Source organism: Natrix helvetica, assembly GCF_964273705.1.
Source record: "Natrix helvetica genome assembly, chromosome: 11".
NCBI lineage: Eukaryota > Metazoa > Chordata > Lepidosauria > Squamata > Natricidae > Natrix > Natrix helvetica.
This window is the reverse complement of record NC_138562.1, coordinates 6,957,158-6,981,085: the sequence shown is the minus strand read 5'-3', so window position 1 is coordinate 6,981,085 and position 23,928 is coordinate 6,957,158. Positions and strand designations below refer to the sequence as shown.

General features: G+C 41.0%; 1 protein-coding gene across 1 annotated transcript; it reads right to left on the bottom strand.

The window, feature by feature from the left end:
• Positions 1 to 596: 596 nt before the first annotated feature.
• IRS4 (insulin receptor substrate 4) lies at positions 597 to 18,316 on the bottom strand. The gene is made up of 2 exons (XM_081963933.1): positions 14,420 to 18,316; positions 597 to 3,777 (listed from the first exon to the last, which is right to left on the bottom strand). The coding sequence occupies exons 1-2, from the start codon at positions 17,997 to 17,999 to the stop codon at positions 3,773 to 3,775; spliced, it is 3,585 nt and encodes a 1,194-aa protein (XP_081820059.1). The 5' UTR covers positions 18,000 to 18,316; the 3' UTR covers positions 597 to 3,772.
• Between the last annotated feature and the right edge of the window lie 5,612 nt (positions 18,317 to 23,928).

The window sequence follows — 23,928 nt, the reverse complement described above, 5'->3', positions numbered from 1 at the left end:
CCACTAATGAAATAATAGCCTATAATCAATCAAATCTTAATCAATAGGAATTGTCTGATACCTGAAAATGATGTAGGAACATCTCACCATTTTCTGTGAATGAAGTAAATGGCTATGAATGATTTACAGTGAGCCTCCCCCCCTTGCTTTAAAAAAGCTTTCTCCATGCTCCCTTTAAAACAGGGGTGTCCAACGTTGGAAACTTTTAAGACTGCTGGACTTTGATCTCCAGAATTCCCAGTCAGCCATGCTGGCTGGGGAATTCTGGGATTTGAAGTTCCCAGGTCTTTACATGGCCAAGGGCGGACACCCCTGTTTTAAAGAAAAAGGAGCTATATAGGGAATTAAACTATTAATACATTAAAAAGTGTCTTAAATCATACTTTCATTTAAATCACACTTGGGCTTGAGCTTGTTACCGTTTTAAATGAATAGTACAGAATAGTATCCTTGGGGCATTCAAAACAACCCACAGTTGTGTTTAGCTGAAGAGGTACACGTGAAGCATTTGAAAGATTTAAATCCACTCTTAACATGAACTAAACATGGGCGCATGTTGCTCTTTAAGTCAGGAGTCTAAAGAACCACTCAACCACTCGCTACATGAACACATTTACTGCAAGTAGCTCTATGGAAAGCCAATTCAGATAAATATAAACACTATACAGAGCTTCAAGCTAGTCTCCCAAAATTGCAAATGTGCTGCATATTTTACCATGAAAAACAATGTAACAGTATTTACAATGGAAGACACAGCCAGATCATTCAGCTCAAACCTTTAAACAGATCAGTGAAGCAGAAATAGCAAATATAATGAACAATTTCAACCATATATGTTTTTAGTTTGTACAGACAGCTGTCCAATATCAAATTAAAATTTACAGGACAAACATTGTTCCATTGTTGGTTTCTCTGTACTCTACAGCAGCATCAAATGGGTGGCTGGAAGGTGGCCCACACAGAGTGAGATGTTTGGGAGATGGTCCTCCAGCACAATACTGAATAAGTTAGTTGCTGTAAACTAAGACAAGAAAGATTGCATATTTTATTATGCTGTACCTGTTAATCTTTGTACCAGTAGTTGTGAGGTTACCCATTGATTCAGCATTTGTAAAATCAGTGCTCTATGGCCGCCTCGGGAATTCATATGTAGAGAATGTAGCTTTCATCAACCCTTTTTCACAATTCATCTCTCTGAACTGTCACCCCCAATTTTGTTTATTCAACTAAAAGATGTAAAAAGTACCTTCTGCAGCCTCTTCCAAATTGGTAGCCTTCCAGAGATGTTCAGACTCCCAGAATTCCTGCTAGCATCGCTGGGGATTCTGGGACAGGCAAACTAAACCAATTGGTCGGGATGCTCCTTTGGAGAGAGCTAGCCCAGTGTTTCTCAAACTTGGCGACTTTAAGTCCTGTGGACTTCTGGGAGTTGAAGTCCACAGGACTTAAAGTCGCCAAGTTTGAGAAACACTGAGCTAGCCTATTGCATTGCCAATTTACAGAATCCTAATCAAAAGATCCCAGCAAGACAGCGCTGCGGTCTAGAAAAGTGGTCATACTTTTAAAGTCAGCAGCAACTGGTTAACTTTACTCCTGAAAATCCTGCTTTAATAGATTCAAAAACTCATCTGTGCTTTTAAACTCCGCAACATTTTTTTTTTCCTTTCTGATTACAGCACACTCCACATAAATTCATCGGTATCAGCTGTATTTGGCAAAAGTTCCCTAGACCGTTAGGTGACAAGCACGTTAAATCGAACCAAAAAAAAAAAAAAAAGATTCCAGTACATGGTGATGGACATCAAAACTGAAAAGGATCTAATTTGCTTTGCAAAAAGATCAGATGTCAAAACATGAGGCAGCACTTCATATTTGTACAATATTCAAGATAAAGGAATATCAGCCATGTGGCACCTGAGGATCCGTGTCCTGCTTTCAACTCCTTCGAATATTAATGCTTCTAATTATTAATGCACACTCAATGTACTGACCCTAGCGTCACGTTCTCTAAGGACAGAAGTCTAGGATCGATGTACCTAGCTTTCGCTATAATTTCAAATTTCCAATTTTAAACAACACCCCTAGTAAGAAAGGTCTTGTTTTTCCCCACATTAGGCATAATAATGTTATTATTAATAATAATAATAAAAATAAAAATAAAATAATAATAATAATAAAGTATTAGTTACATTTTTGCTAACTTTAGGGGAAAATAAAAGAATGGCTCCAAATAAAAGGGATCTTTTATCAAAGTGTAAGATTAAGGGATTCTCTCTATAAAAGCTCTACAGCACATTAACATTGTAACGCAAGGGTAATATACAATTGCAAAATCTGCAATTTTTTTTCCTCATTTCAGCTTATAAAAAAATCAACTCCCCATTTATCCAAAATTTAAAAGTCATAGAAGTAACTATACAGGGACATAAGAAAATGCTTTAACTATAATCAAGATACAACCAATTCTTCAGTTCTATTTTTTACATTCCAGATATTATCAGAACACTCTTAAATTTAAGAGGACATAGATTTATTTAATAATAAAAAAAGTATATAGGACTCATAAATTTATTGTACCGTAAAGTGAAATTAAACAAACAAAAAAAGAGAGAGTACCACTTCTCTTGTTTTTAGCAAATTGCTCTTTGTGGCTGTGAAATCGCACCGTCACCTAGTGGGGATCAATCAGCATGAGAGGGAGAGAGAGGACTGTTCATTCACAGCCCCATTCTATGCGTGCTGGCCTTTAAGTACCAATAAATTCACTTCCTCCCTTGTAACCGAGTACCAGACTGTGACCTCTGCTTGCCTCATTCTCTTGCAGAAGAAAAGAGGAACCATGCTAGGTGCTCCCACCCACCAACTGGCAGTTAGTTTACCTGCTTTCCAGCAGCTACCATCAGAGGTCACTTCCCAAGGGGCCACTAGGGGAACAATCGAGAAAGGACTATTTTGTCCAGGTGGGATGGGAGAAGAGAGGTGGTGGCTTCTCTAGAGGAGGCAGGGAATAAGGTAAACAAGAGCATCTCTATGGCGCATGCAAGAACAGGCAGGCCATGGAAACAGCGTTCTCCCAGACTCTACTCTTTTAGTTAAGGGGAACTGGGAGTGTTGTGTGCGTGGGTGTGTTGGGATTTTACTATCCAAAGGCCTCTAGCTCTGAAACTATGATCTACTGAGTTCAATGAGAGTTACAAATAAGTTTGCTTAGGATTATCGCCTTGACGTATGTTCCCCATCCTCTCAAAATAGGTTTATAATCGCCAAAAATAGTAACAATAATGATAATAATAATAATAATTCTAAGCCAGTGATAAATTGTTTCAGCTATCACTTCAAGTACAAGAAAAGCAAACCCATGATAGGAAGCTTCTCTGATACTGCGACTTCTCGAAACAAACAAACAAAAAACGGCTGCAGGAGATGTAGAAGTAGTGCAGGAAGTTATCGGGGTTTTTTTTCTCTACTCGAGCATTCGTATCGTCTCACAGATGGTGCTAGGAGAGCCAGGGAGCAGGGAGGGGGGAGATGGGGGGGGGGAAACCTGTTTCATCCAAACTCATCCACGGCAAAAGTTCATTTGGATTAGCGTGACTGTAGACTCAACCACCCCTCAATGAAATCTCATTCCAATGATGCATGTCCGCGTCTGTGCTGGTGGAAGTGAGCAGAGTTGGCTGGAGATGGGCTCTGCTTCCAAAAGCACCACACAATTATGGAGATACCAGCTGGAAAGCCTGTTCTTCTCACAATGGTTTCCATGGTGATGCCATCAGTCTAGGAAAAGAACAAAAATATTTTAGTGCAACTGAAATGGAAGGGGAAAGAGACACTTCTTCTTTCGCATTGTTTCCACAGGAATGCAAACTAAAATTCTGGTTGGCACATTCATACAAAAGGCAATTTATGACTATGAAACTGCATTAAAAATTCCGCTGAAGCCAGTCCATACCATGTTCTTCAAAACTATCATGCAAATTTCTTTTTCTGAATTTCTACACGTAATCTGTACAATCTCAGTTGTCCAGAGGATTGTATTATAACAGATGTCCTGCATTTGTTTCCTTTAAGGCAGCCCATATGTATGTAAATGACGATAATATGAGTATATGGATACTTCTGTGGCGTGATATTTATTTTACTAGAATGATGTCCAATCAACTGGGATCTTATCATATACCTTAGCATCTATATAGCAATAGCACTTACACTTATATACTGCTTTACAGTGCTTTATAGCCCTCTCTAAGCAGTTTACAGAGCCTCTTGCCCCCAACAATTTGGGTCCTCATTTTACCCACCTCGGAAGGATGGAAGGTTGAGTCAACCTTGAGCCTGGTGAGATTCGAACTGCCAAATTGCAGGCAGGCAGCAGAAGCAGTTTGCAGTACTGCACTCTAACCACTGCACCACTTTGGCTCAATAGCCTATTAACATTCTCAATGTTGTCGGTTTGTTACCTTCATTTACCCAAAATGGTGCACCATAGAGCAACATTTTTTAAATTGAACTACTGCAAATGTGCTAAATTAAAGAATGTGCCCCAAATCCACGACTCCTTACGACAGGGTGTCCAAACTTGGGAACTTTAAGACTTGTGGACTTCAACTCCCAGAATTCCCCAGCCAGCCATGCTGGCTGGGGAATTCTGGGAGTTGAAGTCCACAAGTCTTAAAGTTCCCAAGTTTGGACACCCCTGCCTTACGCCAATGGAATTGAAATTTCAAGAATATGGGTCAGTTCTTTTTGTAAACTTATGGGTGCTGCAGCACCACCACAGTCAGCTATGTTCGTGTGATTATGATTCTCGATGCTTGCACAAGCAGAGTCAATGGGAAAGCCAGCAGGAAATTGAAAGTCACTCCCGCTCCCACTGCCTTTTTACCTGCCTGCGGTCAATCTGCTTCTCTCTCTTTAGATAAGTCAATATTTATAAAGCATGAAGTAAGAGGTCATAGGTTTTGTAGACATATAAAGTTCTGCTCCACCAAAGACATTCCATGCTCCCTTCCTTGGTAATATATTACAGATGTAACAATATTTTTGACACTGTTATAAAGGAACTACAAATACACTGATTGCAATTTGGTATTAACTAGGAATGATGTCATGAAAAGGAGTTCCCTAAAGTTTTTTTCCCCCTCTTTTAGATTTCATTTCACCACTTAACACAGAAGAAATTCAGATCGCTCAAAGTATTTCACACTGAGCTAAATTACCAAGTGATCCATTCGTTTAATGAATTGAAACTTTTAAAATAAACTAAAGAATATGCAGGTCACTGTAAACTGTTTGCATACAGCAGCTTTTCTAAAAGTTGGATGGTTTTTCACAATATTACAAAAGGTAAGAAACACCAACAGAGGAGAAAAAAACGTGCCCATTTTTTTCTAGCGAATTGTTGTACAATGACTTAGCATGCAAAGTAAGCTACCACCTGGGTGGAAAGTGGCATCCCTCAAGCAAACAACTCTGTTCACAAGCCTAAGATTTCCAAATGCTGTTATTTGCTACACAATTTATACCCAGGAATAGGATTAGGCTCTCTGCTGGTGGTAGAGGGGCTTGTCCCAACTGTCCCTTGTAGCAAAGCAAGCAAGCAAGGTTACAAATCAAGATTCTTTTGATACCCAAGATTTTCCTGCAGAATTAACACTTCATCTTGAAATAATCTCACAAAATAGATAAAAATGGACAATCTATCACTTTGTCCTTTTAACTGTGAAAAGCAAAGTACTGTATTTTTCGGAGTATAAGACGCACCAAGGTTTTGAAGAAGCAAATTTTTAAAAAAGTAGGTAGGTAGATAGAGGGATAGAGAGGGAGAGAAAGAAAGACAAATACAGTAGGCAGACAGGTAGGTAGGCAGGTAGAGAGAGTAGGGAGGGAGGGAGGTAGATGAAAGGGAGGGAGGAGAGAGAGAGAAATACAGTAGGGACGGAGGGAGAGAGAGAGTAGGTAGGTAGGGATATGTTTCCAGGTGTATTTATCCATGTGCTGGAGAAAGAAATTGCTGACAAACTTTAAGACTTTGTTTCTGCTGGCACAGCACTTGATCAATGTAATTCTCATCAGTTAAACAGCTTTCCAAAATGAAAAAAAAAGTTTTTGCACTTTGCAAACCTCCGAAAAACAGCCCGTTTTTCGTGAAAACAGGCCCATTTTGTTTTTAAAAAGGCATTAATAGCCTTGGGAGGGGGCTTACAGAGTGCTCCTGGGGAGGGCAGGGGAGGCAAAAACGAGCAAAAAACGGCTCAGCCCCCAGAAGCTCTCTGAAAGCCTTCATAAGGATATGCACGGCCATTTTGGTGAAGGGGGCAGGGCTTTGGGAGGCAAAAAATGCTGTATTCGATGTACAAGACACAAGAAAAAAGGTGCATCTTATACTCTGAAAAATACGGTAATAGTAATTTATTATTTATTTGATTCAATTTATCAGTCGCGCCCTCTCCGTGAAGGGACTCGGGGCGACGTACAATCAAATATAAAGGCATATATAATAAGCACAAATGCATGCAAAGCCAGAACTGATAGCAAAAGACAGCAATGCCATCTCTGCAAAGCAGCTGAAGAAATAGTGACCAAACAACAAAGTGGCAACAATAATGCATTGGAATATCTGCAAGAAATACCATTTGCTTGCAAGTAAGAATTTGTGGGACCACAAAATAGACAAAGTAATAGCAAATGAAGAAGACAAAGTACCCTGGGTCTTTAAATTTCCACATTAACATTGTGGAAGTGTGGAAGTAACTTAAAATTCAGGTGAATACTTAATACAACATACTCTGATTTTCTTGATACCTACTTGAATTAAAATAGTGAAGCAAAATTACAAATGAAGGAATCAGACTCAAAAAGAATCCATAATTCTATTTTATTCTTACTTTTTGATACTAATGCCAAAGTTCTGCCTACTTTCTTCAGAAAGGATGAGCAAGAGTTTTATCATCCAGCTGTTTATTCAAATTTCCCACGAATGTTTCTTTGGAACTACTGGACAAAAACCTAACAGCATAAAGATTCTTTATGAAAGCACAGCAACTAATATATTTTTATACAGACAACCCAAAAGAGAAGAGGCTTGTACTAATGAAGGTATATAGCCCACTACCCTAAACTTTGTTATTTATGGGATTTGTCATCGTTCAAGAATTGGGGATCTGAGATAAGTGGCACACCCATCCAAGATTTACTGGAAAGAAGAGAAAAATGAAACCCAATGAACGACTCCACTTCCAAAAGCAGAACAGAAGTGAGAATTTTGAGGTTTCTTGAATTACGCCAGCCAGTATCCCTCTTCCAGCCATTGCAAAATACCAGTAGCTCTCCCCTTCACTTATGCTAAAGCCACTTACTGAATGTATTTAAACCAATCGTCTATCCCACTGTGTAAGTTCAGTGTGATTACAACATTCCTCGCTCTGGATTTGGTCCTCCCCTAACGACAGGCTCTCTATGTACCCACATTCTTTCCTGCCTCAAAGGACTGAACCACGTTAACAAATATCCTGTTGAATAATTCTATTAGCAAATTAGGATCATATCTGAATGTTACACCAAAGACCAAACACTTCCTACATGTAAAAAACAAAACAAAAACCAAGCACGTCAGGGGCAGGGTTGTAATCTGGGAGGAGGGACAACATGAGGCAGTATATCTGATTTGCAAAGGGAAAAAAATCAAACTGGAAACCACATGGGTAGGCAACAATAGAAGCAACAGTGGGCTGCCTCTATCACTGACACCCTAAAAGGAGTCTTAATTTGTTCCAAAAACATGTCCTTTTAAAATGCTCCATCATTTCCAATGGGTTGTCTCCCACTTCAGATAATTGTGCATAATGCCCAGTCATTACGATGGGGACACAAATCAAAGTAACATTTACAGGTGCATATATTGGCTACCAACAATTGTAGTATTTTATTAATGTAAAATCACGTATATATGATAAATATATTCATAAAACTTCTACTTTTAGTTTAGACGTTTTATTGTGTCACTACCAATATCTGTCTATCTGATCTAAGGATGAGAGGCCATGCAAACAGCTATTTGATCTATCTGAAGTACTGCTTCCATTCTGAAACAGTTCCTGTATGTTCAACAATGGTCTAATAGGCAGAAAACTGAGTGAAGTTTCTTTCAGCATTTAGTTACAGTTTCTGTTGCTGAAAAATCCTTATCACAAAACAGCGGGAGGCGCCCACAGAGGGAAAGGTGGCCATTCCAATAGCTGTGGTATGATTGATGTTTTGCCTTCTTCAATTTAGCCAATTCACCTCAGAAAGCCATGGGTTTCTGTTTCGACATGTACAGTACCAAGGTAATCATTAGGCTGCCTTTCAGATGCCTAATACAATTACATGTGACCCAAGTTTAAAAAACAAACAAACAGCAATTTGCAGGGTGGGCCGAGCAGGCAGCTCTCTGGGTCATACAAACAGTTTATGGATGAGTCATAACTTTAGGACAAACAGTGGTGAGGATTTCTCCTCCAACTCTTCTTCCTCCCCTAACCCTTTGCACATAGTAAGATTGTGCAGTTTTTAAAAGATATTTCCTCACTTTTAACCAAAACCTTTTTGTATTATGTACTGTAAACAAAAATCTCCATGTTTTAATCTCCCCCTAGACCTCTTAGAAACTTTCAGCTTCAAAACCAGACCTGGCTTGAGTCCTAAATATGAGCAAACTATGCATTTGGGAACAAACCAGATCCTGGATACTAAATCTTAATAAATAAGTAATGCATGCTAGGATTCCAATATTGGATAATCCACCAGCTGCTAAACTTTATACTTTTTCTTCCCATTTGCTTTCCAAAATTCAGGGAGATATGTGAACAATACTTCAGCGTAAGAAACTTCTCTCTACACAATATTTGAAAGAGAACACATCATTCCAATACTACTGCAGCCACGTGTCACTTTTTTGTTCACTTTTGCTCATGCAGATTTTCTTTTCTGAAACTCCTGCGATTATTCAGATCTCTCTTCCTAAAACGTTTTAGGGAGAAATCTGTTAAGTGCTTTTTCCAACCTTCAGGTAGAATCTTAAATTCCAAATTCATGCTCGTTTATGACTGCACTGACGTGCCAGTTACTTTAAGAAGTGTACAAAAATGCAGTTTCAACTGTGAAGCAGGACATTTAATTTGTTAACAATTTAGAGAGGTTTTTGTTTGCTATTCTTATATAGGAAAATCTCTAATCATATAAATTCCAAGCAAATGGTATATGCTATTATATCTTCTAACACTGATCAGATTCTAGTATGTGTGTTGAGAGAGTCTTGCACACTGAACAATCAATAAATTAGGATGAGTACAACATGCTTAAAGAATGCTAAAACTGAAATACTTTCATTAAACTATTGCAAGATACAATGAGTGTTTACCAAATAGAATGTTAAACAAGAAATGCCGTTTTAGTAATTTTAACAGAAATATAAGCCAAGCTTTCAACAATTATACTTTTCCTTTCAATGTACCATACATGCAATTTTCAATCTAAATTTTAGTTTAACATTTATTGTGCTTCCCCCCCCACACACACAATTAAAATGGTTTTCAGGTTGCAGGTAAAATAATTCTTTGCATCTTTTAGGCACATGATGTCAAATATCCATATGTCAAATATCCATATGTCACCTTCTCAAGTTCAGAAGACTGGGAATGAACAACATGCATGGAAGCAAGCAATATTATTTTTATAAATTCAGTTTAACCAAGTATTTTCCTGTCTGTCATTTGTTCCGTATTTAAGCTGTATGATTTGAACCCCCCCAAAAAATCAGAACTGCAAACAAAATTAAACCATGATTTGCACTTCTGATATTAAAAGCCTTTTTAAAAATGCTTTGGCTATGGAACTGATAGGAACTGACAATGCAGAAATTGCATTATTAAATTGAGCATGTAAGAACAGGCTGTACATATACATTTCAGACCATATTAAACCATGATTTGCTAAACAAGTCATGATTAGAAAAACTGGATTATTTTGGTAATATATAATTGGCTGGGTAGGTCTGCATGACACATGTAGCCCCAGGTAAGTATCTGAAGGGAGTAGATGGCAGGTGCAGCCCTGTAACCAACTAGAGATTTAGCATGCTATGAGTACAGGCTGTGAAATATTATGCTAATATTTCTATTACAGATGGTGCTTCGGAATGGAATTTTCTCAGGTCAAATAAACAGGAGGATGTCAAGAGTAGAAGAGAGTTTTTTTCATGGTTAAAATCAATGTAATTTTTACAAGCAAGGTAACTAGAGTCAACAATACTTGTTTTGTTCTTCCATTCTTATTACAATCTAAATTGCCCTCCAATAGTGAGTTTCTTCTACAAGTAGTCCTCAACTTACAAGTTTGTTTAATGATGAGTCAAAAGTTACAACAGCACGGAAAAAAGTGACTTATGATCATTTTTCACATTTATGACCATTGCAGCATCCCTAAAATTCAGACAGTTGACAACTGGTTTGCATTTATGATGGTTGTCCTGGGGTCATGTGATCACCCTTGGCAACCTTCTGACAAGCAAACTCAATGGAGTAGCCAGATCCATTTTAACAACTATGTTACCAACTTAACAACTGCAGTCATTCACTCAATAACCACGGCAAGAAAAGTTGTAAAATGGGGCAAAACTCACTTAACAACAGAAATTTTGGGTTCAATTGTGATCATAAATCAAGGGCTTATGTATGTGAAAGGGCTTTCTTTGCACTTTAGAAGATTACACACCATTTAGCAAATTCAGATGTGTATCATAAGTAAACAATTGTGCCAGAATTTGGAACTCCAATGCTATAAAACATCTGAAAAGTGTATTGTGAGAACTATTAGCCAGTATTCTTTCTCCCAAAAATTTTCAATGCTTTGATATCTATTTTGAAATGTAACAAAATCTGTATTAATTTTTTCTTTTGTGCAAATTACTTCCATTTTAAGTCAGATAATATATTTTAATTATTTTTTAGGGAGAGGGTGGTGTAAACCTCCCTGTCCCAATTGCTTAAGCTGAAACAATACAATTGAGGAGTTACTATTTTTTTTAAAAAAAAAACACCCTACACTATGTGAAAATAAAACCAGGTCATTTTAGCTCTGAGTTAATGTAGTAAACTCCAGGAGCTGCTTGTGTTAAAGCAAACCAGCTTTAGAGGGAGGGAAGCATTCTGGAAGAAGAGATAAAAGATTGGGGAAAGGTCCTTGACTTTTTGCTTGACATTTTCTTCCTAAAACCACTTGCCAAAAGAAGCTTCAAATACAAGCTTGGGAGAATAAACAGTAGAGTTGAATTGGATACTCCTGTTTCCACTCCTTTGCTACAAACTGCCACAGCCTGAATTAACTTTTCTGTGAGAAGAAATGACTGGTGTTTTGTTACAATTCACTTCAGTCTAATGTTTACTCCTGCTCACAAGATGTCACCTTCAATTTATCACAATATAATGTTCTGCTTCCCTAGTTTCCAGTTGTTTGGCAAGAGGAATCAACTCTTCCTATTCATAAAAAGCACGGAGGAGGGGCATAGTAATAGAATAACTGCTAGCAATAGTTTGTTTAGATCCCAAGAAAAAGGGGAACTTCAGTGCAGCACAATTTCTGGCAGACGAGTCTTGCTTCTCACAACAAAACTTTTCAGAGTTCATTAACTTTTTGTGTTAATTAGTATATACTCCTGAAGAAAAGGCCCTTTCAAGTTCTATTTGCAGAAACAATATGCAATATTATGTTAAAGCAATAATTTTTTAAAGCAAAAGATATATACATTATTAAGCCAGATGTTAAACTTGCTGAGAAAAATAGGTTATTCTACAAGTTGCCTGAAATTCATGTTTTGCTTTACAGTTTTAAAGAGAAATGTTTGTATTCAGACTTCCCATCTAAGTAATAAAGTATGATGCCTTGGAATAAAAGAATAGGGTTCCCTGATTCATACTTCTGGGAAATTTGTTGCATTTTACATGCAAACAATGTTACAAAATTTGAGTGGATAAAATAAATGAGCAATTCGGCTTGTATCATAAAGGTAAGCTGCATCTTTATGATTAGCTCTTAATCACAGAATACTGAAAACACCTCTGATGTTAGATTGTTAAGACTACAAAAACTAGAGACAGACACAGCCTTGAAGTAGCCTAAGCAAGTTTGAATAGGCGCGTAATGATGGACCTGCTTTCTTTGCTCACAGGTGAAATGGAAAAGGCTGTATTCACAGCATGTACTGAGCCATGGTTAATTTAGTCATTGTTTATTCACTTTATTCCTGTTTCAAAGTTCACACAACAAAACGAACTACAAGTAGCCACAAAAGTTGGGATCCTACAGCATGCTAGAATCAAGTGTTGTTGGACCTGTGTACAAATAAAGCCAGAACATAGCAACAAGACAGACGTAAGCCACCTACTCTGATATTATTATATTTCATTGTTCCACTTGGTGCAATTATTAAGGAGAGATACTTGAAAAGTTTACTTCTATAGGGCCTGAACTACTTCCAAGTAGGAAAGCACATTTTTACCACTGGGAATAGGTTTCATTCAAATATGGCGATTAATCATAGGAGAAATGGCAAATAAGGAGCACTAGGTCAATAAGCTTAAGTGCTCATAATTCTGGGCTGGATTGTAGCAACTGCCTACAACACACTAACTCTCATACACATAAACTGCATGTACGCAAATGGCTTTTGAATAAGGAAACAACAGTCAGAATCTTAAAATCTACCAAACTCAGCAACTGTTATCACTCCCAAACTTTTCATCTCTTTCATATTTAACAGTTACCATGGTAAACCTCAGTACGCAGTAATATATAAATTAAGCACAGGCAAATGCAATCATTCTCTTAAGTTTTCATCTGAGGTATCTATAGGCAATAAGACAGTAATTAACATGCTAAAAATGTAATCTGTAGTTTTAAATTGCTATAGTCAGATAGAGAAAGCTGATGTCTCACTTCATATATGTATATACTGGTCGGTACAATCACACTTTGCAGTTATAAACTGAGCTTTTCTTAAAAGCAGCTCCCAAGCAGTGTAAGGTCTCACTAGTTTTTATTCTAATGAAACTGAATGCACTTAATTTACAAAAAGACGACATTCCAGGCATGACTGAAATTCAATAGCTTAGGGAGAACACTTAAATGCTTTGAATCCAGCCAAAGTCAAAACAAGAGAAAAGAACACCAAGGCAAGCTGCATATTTTTCTAAATCCCAATGCCCTGCTTACAGATTGACTCATCTTTTATGTAATCTTTTCCATAGGCTATAAAGCACTTTCCCAACCTGGTGACTTCAGGAAGCACTGAACTACAACCTCATCCCTCCACAGAGGAGGGGAGTTCAAACACAGGACTCAATTTTAGAAACTGCCCCCAAAATGTAAGGTCTACACAGAACGCATGGTTCAAAATTTTGGGCTCTGGGACACTTGTATAATGTCTGTACATGGAGTGACAGTCAAAGAGTTCCTGTTAAAAAATAATAGTAATGTATTACTCAGTAGTCATTCTGGTATTTCTAAATACTATGTACAGAAAAGACGTGCAAATAATCATTAGTTGCTAAGTGACCTTAATTTAAACAGTAATTAGAATCATGTAGTCATGTAATAGAACACACTGAGGTGTGTTCTATTTTTCTTTCTCTTCCAAAAACTACTATTCTCAGAAATCTTTGGGGGGAAGAGAATCCAATTTAATTCACAGTAATAATTACTTTTATAAAACTATAGTTTGAAGTTAAAACAATGAGAACAAATGAAGGGAAACCGTACTGAAATTGGAGCACTTCTTCTACAAGACCTCAGGAATTGTTTTGTGATTGTTTTGCAAGGAATCTGTAAAACTATGAATCAGAAAATAAATTTCAGGCACCTGAAACATTAGGATTTAAAACGGATAGTTCAAAGAGTTCTGGGAATGTGTACAACCATTGCATTTTTTTGCTACTATACTGAAAGATGTAAAACTTTTGACCCAAACTTGGGAATTACAAGTGCAAGCATGATTTATGCCTACCCAAATACTTCAAAACTGACTACTGTATTACCAAGCGTAATAAGGATAATTCAACAAAAAGAATACCATGTCAGAGAGTTACATTTAGTGGTAATGATTTAACATTTTGGCCTATGTTGTTGCTTTTGCTCACAACTTTTCAGTTTGTCCTTGACTGCAACTGAATACCCGCAGTGTTTGGTTGAGGGTGGTGGGTGTTGCAGTCTAGCAGAGAAGGGCTGTTTAGGGGATAGTGCCTTATATAGTGATGCCACCCAAGGAAAAGGTTTGGGAAATGAAAAGGGGTTAATTAAGGTACAGACATAATATTTGATAAAGCTGCGATTCAAAATAATATACTGAAACTTTACATGCATTAAGTATTGTAGCAGAATTACAAACCTTTCCTTGCGGAGTTGCACTTCAAACTGTCTGATCTGCTGAAATCTATGCTTACATATACTCCACTTTCCAGGTTTAGAGTACCATTTGGGAGGTGGCAATTTGGTGTGTTAGGGCTCTCCTCAGAGTTTAGTGAATTCTCCCGTAAATTCAGAGCTATATAATTTAAGCCATTCTGAAATCCAGTTGAAGTATCTCTGGACATCTTGCTTTCATGGCCATCTGAAATATGATCCTCAGGTTTCAACCACACGTTGTCGAAAGAGGCCGAGCTGTGCCTTTTACTACTGTCAGTAAAGAAAGAGGAAGAAGTGGTAACGGTGGCTGCCGAAGAAAAGGTCTCAGAACTGTGCCTCCTCCTTCCTTGTGGGTCAGCTCGAATGACTTTAGGTACTACAGGAGGATCAGGGTTAGAGACAGGGAAGTCCCTGTGAGTAGCATATTGGTCAACAATGCACAGTCGGTTAACTATAGAAGGAGGACTATCAATCTTTAATCCGTTTTTGCTTTCAGTGGCAAAGGGTCCAGGTGGTGTGGCTGCCATATTGAAGGTCATCTCGGTGTAGTCATCAATCCTACCACATGCTGTGCTAACACAAGCCGTACCAAATGAAAGTCTAGCGTAATCAGCATCAGGCAGGTTTCTAGGGATACTCGAATTTGCATAAATTGAAATGTCTGTCAAAGAGTTAGATAGTTCTTTAGCAGCTTTGGGGGACTGGACATCCAGATCAACACTCATGTAGTCAGAAAGCGGCGACTGCCTATGGTCACTACTGGAACCAAGAGATGATGGAGATCCTTCGGCAGATAAAGAATATGGCGTGTTACTTGCTTTTTCACCAAAATCTATATTGATATATTCACCAGGGCTAGATGGCTCAAGTGGAATTGTGCGATCGTACATTCTTGGTATGGTGTTACTACCTCTAGTACCGAGTGGAAGTCTCGTAGGCCTAGTAACCCTATTCTGCACAAGGCCTTCTTCTGAACTTTTCAGATGGGGTGATCTGGAAAGGCCATTAGCCAGAACTTCATTGCTGATGCTTTTCCCATTTTCAGAGCCAACATACAATAATTTTCCAGGTGATGACATTGGAACATATTCATCATGTTCCCCGGTTAGAGCCTTAAAGCTTCGTGGGAGAGAGAAATATGAGCCAAAATTTTTGGAATCGATGTTGGCATGCATATAATCTGGATCACAGGGCTGCTTCGGAGCAGCAGAATTTCCAGGAGACATATCCATGTACTCATTATTGGTTGACTTTTCGTGACCAGATTTAGAATTAAACTCAGTTAAGGGATTACGTATAGGCGAAGAGACAGCTCGGGGAAACATCATCATGTATCCTTTAGAATCAGCCTGAGATGATGACAACCAGGAACTGTTAATCTGTTTTGGAACAGACATGCTTTTAGGAGTCATGGGCAAATAGTCACTGTTGCTTGCCAGAGAAGATGCAACTCCTGGCATCATTGGCATGTACCCATCATCTCTGGTTTTATTCTTGCTTTGATTACATACAGAATCAAGAATTGATTCCTCGTACTCAGGTTCATGGTTATTTTTGAACCTTGGTGATTCAGAGCAAGACAGGCGTCCATGGCTTCCTGAGGAATCTTCATCTAAAGCAGTTTGGGTTGTTTTCTGCTGTCCCGGTACTGAAGCCGGCTTAGTTAATGAGTATGTTCTTTTTCTAAAGCATTTGTCAGCCTCCCGGTAATCATCTCTTGAACTATTATCCATTTGCTGTTTGTTCATGGACATGTATTCGTTTAAACAATTTTCTTCTCTGATTGGTGGAGTATTGCCCAAGGAATCTGGTGTGTTACTTCTCACACGAAAGTACCTAAAGTCTCCAGGGCTAGAACCATATTCATCTGAGGAAATGAAACCTCCATCGCTTGGGGACCCACAGACAGACGAACTGGAAGGTCTTACAAAGTTATCAGTAATTGATCCATGCCCACTTCCTGAAGAAACACTGATAGGACTAGTAGCAGAAGGGAAATGAGAAACTGGTAAAGAGGCAGACCTGGTATGATAAGAGGAGTTAAATGCTGCTCTAACGTATCGTCCACTCCCTTCTTGGCGGCCCAAATTCATCCTTGCAGTATTCAAATGAATCAGACTTCCAGTAACTGATCTAAATGGTCTGGTCATTGTCCCCTCCCCTTCACTAGAAGTTCTGAAGCGATAAGCACTGCTGCTTTTGGAAGTGGGAGGAGTCCCCCCTGTAACACTTTCAGTTCGGGACCTTCTTTGTAGGCCAGTCTGGCTAGGTGGTAGATTACCAAGATGCCTCCTGGTAGTTATGAAAGAAATAGGATTGGTACTGCTGCCACCACCAGAAGACTGGCTCTTGCTGCGAGGTCTGAACTCAGAGAAGGCTTTCAGAGCTTTCATGGTTTCTAGAAAAGTCTCATGCATGTTCTGGGCAACCACTGAATCATCTACTTGCATCCATAGCTCACCTGGTCCAATGGAGGCTGACCTGCCCACTTCGATGAAGAAAAAGTTTTCTGAGTGCCCACATCGCCGAATGTTCATTAGTTGTAAGTGGACAGAAGGTACTTCAGTATTGAGCTTGACCAGGTGAATAGCCTTGCTGGAAAGGCATAACCTGTACACCCCTGTCAAATTCTTGGTCTGCCCCAAACCTTTAGGCTTCACGTTGACTTGCCAAACTTCTTTGAACACAGTTCCTGGGCGAAGGGCAGCTCCGTAATGCTCGTCGTCGTCGTCCAGCTGCTGATCGGTCTGGTCCTCCTGCTCCAAGAACCCTCTCTTGCTCTGGCTCATGAGCTCGCTGATGGCCTGGTACCACCCTTCTTGCTCAAGCTCGTTCTCAGCCACCATGGCAAAATATTCATCCTTGGTATACAGGGCGATGATATGTTTGTGCTTGGCATCTGCCCTCCGGCTGACAGTGAAGCACTGGTAGAGAGGAATCACCCTTTTGGGAGACGGGCAGCAAAGGGCCACATTCCCTCCAGCCACCGCCGCTGCCGCCGCTCTCAAGCTACTCTTGAACTTCTTCTCGCTGTCATAGTATTCCAGCCGAGCAGGGCCAAGGTGACTCTCCGCCCGCAACACAAAGTACCGTTTGTGCCCATGCTTCTGCTTCCTCAGGTAGCCGCATTTCCTGACGTCGTCCCCCCAGGTGATGGTGGCCGGGGGCGTCAGGGCAGACCCCCGGGCAGAGGTTGCTGGAGGCCCACTCCGGCCCAGGGGGGTGCCAGGGGCTCCTGGCCGCCCCAGCGCTGCGGGGTCCCCGGGCAACAAGGCAACATCTTCTTCCTGGACCAGGCAGAGGGAGCTGCTGGGCGATTTCCTCAGCAGGAGCATGAGGTGATGCGGGGGCTGAGCCGGGGGCGGGCAGGGAGCGCTCTCGGCCGGCTCCTGGTCCTCCTCAGGCGCCGCTAGCCTGGACGCAACGCTGGAACCGCCGCCGTCTCCCGTTGCTGCTGCTGCTGCTGCTGCTCCGACCGCGGTGCTCAACGCCTCGCCTCTGCCTTCCAGCGCGGGGCAGCCGCCTTCCCCGCCGAGGCCGAGCATCAGCCCTTCGCTCGCCATCTTAAGGGGCCAAGGCAGGGTCCAAATCGCTCCGCGGGGCGAGGGAAGCAGCCGCCCTCACAAGGGAAGGGTCTCCCAGGCCCGGGCGGACATGTGTGCCCGGCGAGCTCTCGGCGTCGGCCCAGTCGGCGGCTCCCGGCCTGCGAGACAACGAACAAGCCGGCTGCTGCTGCTGCTTGCTGCTGCTTCCACCCCTTTCGCCGCCGGTCGGACGCGCCGGGCTCCTCCGACTCTCCCGCTTCTCTCCTCACACCAGCGAGCAGGCTCGGCGGCACCACGGCGAAAACATCACGTGACCCACACCCCCCCCTCTCGCGCGGGCGGGGAGAAAAAAAGGGGGGGGCGAGGCGACGCAGCGCTTGGGCCCGCCCAGAGGCGGGGCGGAGCGGCGCGGGGAGACTCCCGCGGCCGAGCCTGGAGGAGCGGGCAGGGTGGCAGCCAATGGGAGCGCGCGTAGTTTTCTCAGGGGATCCAATCGTCAGCCGACCCCGCCCTTGGCTGGCGGGTGGGTTCTTACGCCTCTTTGAGAATGACGGGCAGCCGTTATGCCCAATGAGCGGTGGGAGGGATTAATAGTTGGGGGGGCCGGGGAGTGGAACGTCGTCGAGGTGTGTGTATATGTGTGTGTTTTTTTGAGAGACAAGAGGCACGGAAGGAGGGGCTTGGGCGCCGTCCAATCATCATCTCACACAGTGGAACAGACGCCAGGCGGAGGCCGGAGCCGCTCCGTGCGTGCCTATAAGATGAGTGACTGAGAAAAAAAAAATACACATACACAGAGAGGCCGGCCGCTGCGGATTGAGCTGCAGCTTGGGCAACCAATCGGCGGGCACGATTCCCTCGCGGCCGGCCAATCAGCAGGGCAGGAAGGCATTTTGACGGAGAAGGGTGGAATGTTTTTCTCTTCTCCCCCCCCCCTTTTACAACTCTCTTTTTTCCCTTCAAGGAAGGGCGCCTCACACACGCACCCCCGCCTTCTCCCCGCGCCCGCCTCGAGGGCCGGGATTGGCCGCGGCGAGGGCCAATCGCCGGGCGCGAGGGCCGGGGGGAGGAGGAGTGGGTGGAGTCGCCGGCGAAGTAAACAACCCGTCGGCGCGCGGGTGACCGTTGGAGGAGGAGGCGGCGGCAGGGGCGCAAAAACCAACCGTCGCCTCTGCTGGGAAACGCGTGGGGCGGGGTTTTCGACCACGTGCCCTGCGACCGCGCCCAAGCCACGCCCCCTCTGCGCTGAGGGTAGCGGGGAAGCGGGAACGTGTGGAATGGGGCAACATGGGTCCGACGCGCCGGCGTTCTGAGGGGGGGGGATAAAGACGCGCTTCTCAATTACTCCCCTGATAACCCTGAAATAAAAGGAAATTTGGGGGACGACGACTGGGGGTTGCCTTGCTCCCGGAGGTGGTCATAAATCCTTGAAACGGGGGCAGATGGTGGTCCTGAGGATGCTGTTCTTGGGCAGACGACGACCCTCTGGGCCTTTGGCGAGGAGCTGCGCCTCAGAGGTGCCCTGTTTGAGGAGGACAGGTCAAAAAAGTCAAAATGGCGGCCAGCGCCTTGACTCCTCTACTCTCCCCAGCCCTACAGAAGACCTTGGGTCTGGAACTAGGATCACGTTGGTTGAACCTGAGGCCTGAAGGAAACAGCTTCAAAGGAACATCTGAATTAAAATGGACACACGGGAAACACTTGTTTTGGGGTGTGTCTACCACTAACGAAAGGGATGCGGTGGCTCAGTGGCTAAGATGCTGAGCTTGTCAATCAGAAAGGTCAGCAGTTTGGCGGTTCAAATCCCTAGCACCACATAACAGAGTGAGCTCCCATTCCTTGTCCCAGCTTCTGCCAACCTAGCAGTTCGAAAGCATGTTAAAAAGTGCAAGTAGAAAAATAGGGACCACCTTTGGTGGGAAAGTAAGTGTTCCATGCGCCGAAGGCATTGAGTCATGCCGGCCACATGACCCCAGAGACGTCTTCAGACAGTGCTGGCTCTTCGGCTTTGAAACGGAGATGAGCACTGTCCCCTAGAGTTGGGAACGGCTAGCACAGATGTGCGAGGGGAACCTTTACCTTTACTAACAGTATAGTATGGGACATACAGAGAGAGAGAGAGAGTTTGCAGAGGAATGTAGAGTTGGACTTGGCACATCGGGGCACAAATACTGCAGAGAAATGGAGTGGGGCTCATAACAAACACGCATACTGCTTGCAAAGGAATGGACTGGACACACACCACCCCCAAAATGAAGTGGATCTCCTGCAACGCACGCAGACACACTGATTGCAGAGGACAGAGGAGTGGGGCCAGTCTTCAGGCCAAACATGGCCAACTCAATGTTTGTCCTAGCCTTTGGAAGCTAAGCTGGGTTATCCCTGGTTAGACCTTGGATGGGTGAACCTTTGGAGATTCCAGGGCTGGTAGTTGAAGAAATGGCCCAGGAGCCTTCCATGGCCAAGTTGATGAAAAGCAAGTTACAAGGAGGATCTCGGGTGGCCGTAGTCAGCAGCCTTCTGCTCAACTTGGTTTGCTGTTAAGCCCTCCCAGATGAAGTCTCCGCTTCATTGATGCTTTTTAGCTAGTTTAACTGACAATGTTGATGTTTTAATTTTTAATGCCCAATGTTTTAATATTTTTAAACTTCTAATTATCTATATTGTTATTTCTGGTTACTGTAAGCCACACAGAGTTGCTTAAATTGTGAGACATAAACGTAATACAAGTTTTTCAATCTGTTTTTCTCCTGGCCTCCTTCCAACCTTCTTTTCCTTGTCCCATTACAGGACCATGGGAGAGCAAATGGTACATTTGATGGCTTCAGCAAGACAGTATTTGTAGTATTAACATCTGGACTGTCCGTCCTTTATTATAAGGGACAGGCCTTTATTTCAGAAAGCTGTCCTTTAGTTTTATTTTTCAAAAAGTCGCCTTTGTCCTTTATTTTGGTCATTTAAAGTGTACCTCACCAGTGAGGCACAGCCACATTCATGTGAAAAATATGGAAATTGGATGGTCCTTTTAAAATAAATTCATATTTTATAGGATTTTAGATATTTTATTAGAATTTGCATTGTGAAGTTTTTATAGTTTTTGTTCTTGAATTTTTCTTTGTAAAGAAAGGTTATAAAAATAAAAACTGATCCTTATGAACCTCTTTCAGATTTGCCTTTTTTTCAAATTTTTCCAAGAAAATTTGATCATCATAAATATAATACACTTCGCTCTTTGGGGGCCGACCTGCATGTGTTTTGTCTTCATTCTCTCCCACATATATTTTTTTTCACTATTATGTGATTTTAGTACCTCTTTTTTAATTTTAAACCTTGTTTTTTAACTTTATAGCCTCTCTTCATTTTAATACTTTGGTAGCTGCCTTGAATGCTTTTGCTGAGTAGAAAAATATGGAGGAAATAAAATAATTTATTCTGGATAATATTATACAGCCAAACCCTGATTTAATAGACTATTTAGGAAAGGAGTATTATTCCTGATTGTCATTAAATTGTCCATTGCCTTCAGTACATTTGCATAATGTTAAACTGGAGATGTAAGTACAATGGAAAGTTGAACCATTGCACTGAACTCTAGTAAAACTGAGGTCATTATACTTGAGAAAGTTGCAGAGCTTGTGTTTCTGATTTTGAGGATTTATTTTAAAAGGTTCTCTTTAAAAAATAACAATATGGATGATAAAAGCCAGGGTAGAAATTGTTCACCAGACTACTTTTATAAGATAGTATCTGGAAAAAAACTACTACAAAGATGAGTATTCCCTTAAATATGAGCATAAACTGGGTGACACAGCAAAGAGGAGCAAATAATGAAAATGCAATTGGTTTAAATCTACCTGTCTACTAGCAGTTAAGGAAAGAACATTGCAAAAACCAACTTGTTGAATAATAATAATTTTCATAGATATGTAAAGCATCAGAGGAATGCAAGTATCCAATTAATTCTCTTTTGATGAAAGACAGTAATGTTAGAACTTGGGCATCTAATTGAAAGGAACTCAAGGCTATGTATTATCGGAAAAGCAAAGATTAATCACATTTTTGTAATATTTGAGATATTCCTCACTATATGCCTGACCTGAGATTAATTTTGTTTACAGGAGATGATACTTTGTTTCACCAGGAATATACACCGAATTATCCATTAGTGAAATAGAGATTTCTTCTATTAACTGCGTGTTTGCTGTTTGTTTACGTTTGTTTTACATTGTTTATATGTATCTAGTTGTTATATTTATCTGCTTGTGGAAAATTTATAGTTTACCTTTTGGAACATTTTCTTGGATGATTTTACTCGCTATATTTTCATTGTTCATTTTCTCTGCTATAATTTATACTTTGGTGAGAAAATATGACAAGAAGTCTTTTCCCTCTCATTCCACATTCCAGAAATGGTTAGCTTTCTTTCTTTCTTTCTTTCTTTCTTTCTTTCTTTCTTTCTTTCTTTCTTTCTTTCTTTCTTTCTTTCTTTCTTTCTTTCTTTCTTTCCTTCCTTCCTTCCTTCCTTCCTTCCTTCTTCCTTCTTTCTTTTTTTCTCCCCCTTCCTCCCTCCCTCCCTCCCACTTTTTTCCAGCTTTCTTTGCTTTCCTTCCTTCTTTCTGGCTCTTTCTTTCTTTTTTTCTTTCTTTCTTTCTTTCCAGTACACAGTGAAGCTTAATAATATAAACAAGTTATCTATAGATAAGCAATAATTGTAAAACAAATTAGCCCTATCAAGGAATCAACTCTCATTTTACAGATAGTAAAATTTGGCTATGTTTAAAAGAATTGGGTCACATGTTCATAAGAGGAAAAATTGAAAACATTAGTAAGATAACCAGTGAATTATCTAAGGTTAACAATTCTAAAAGTGTAGTATAGTAGCATAAAATGGCAATGGAATGAAACATAATTTACAGTTTCAACCGCTCTCCCCCCCCCCCAAAGAAAGAAATGCCATTGTAGTTCTGAGACCATTGTAAGGAAGGCATTGAATTGTGCCAAAGAGAATGCTTCCTCTTTAGAGATTGTGCAACTGTTCTGTGTTCACCTTCTGACAAATCATTTTCATTTCATTTGAGTTGATGGGAAAATACAACCATTTTACAGAATTACCGTATATCAGTGAGAATTCAAGATTTTATCTAGATTTAATCCAAGATCCTTCTGTCCCATCTCCAGTTTCCCACTGGGTAATTAACTGTAAATAGGACATGGAGGCAGTCATACCATGCATTTCACCAGTGTGACCAGTGTCCATTGAAAGTCCCCTTGAAAACCAGCTACACTGGGAGGCCTCCCCAGTTAGGGTAGTTAAGGAAGCAAAGAATGCAATTTTTTCGGTCTGTTTTGAATTTCTGCTTTTATTAGATGATCCCATATTCCAGATTTGAGAAACATTAACAAATACTAAATCGTCTTTTATTTTCTAACACATTATCACAGAGAAATATACGTACTTGTTGCAAATATTCTCCATCTGTGCTGGCTCTTCGGCTTTGAAACGGAGAGGAGCACTGCCCCCTAGAGTCGGGAATGACTAGTACATATCTGCGAGGGGAACCTTTACCTTTTAAACCTGAGATTGTTTTTTCACCATAAATTTAAAAGAGGAGAAATTCAAGATCTATAAGAAAATGTACCACTTTGTAGTGGATGACAATGTCCAAATTCAGAATCGGTTATAAATTACAACTTCCCTTCAGGTTAGACACAATATCAATAAAACCAAGAACAATATTAAGCTCTGCCCCCCATCTCTTGGCTATGCTGCCCTACCTCTGTGTGGCATTAAAGTGTTTGGGTCACTGTGTGTTAGTCCTCATTCACAGAAAGGAAAACATTGCTTAGGGTGCACCATTTTTGACTTTCCAGCTTACATTCAACAAATTACAGGATTTGCCTAATGATTTAGTGGAGTTAATGCAACTTTGATCTGGTTTAGCTCTTT

Coding starts and splice junctions, on each gene's coding strand:
- IRS4 (XM_081963933.1), bottom strand. CDS start 17,999: ATGGCGAGCGAAGGGCTGATGCTCGGCCTCGGCGGGGAAGGCGGCTGC.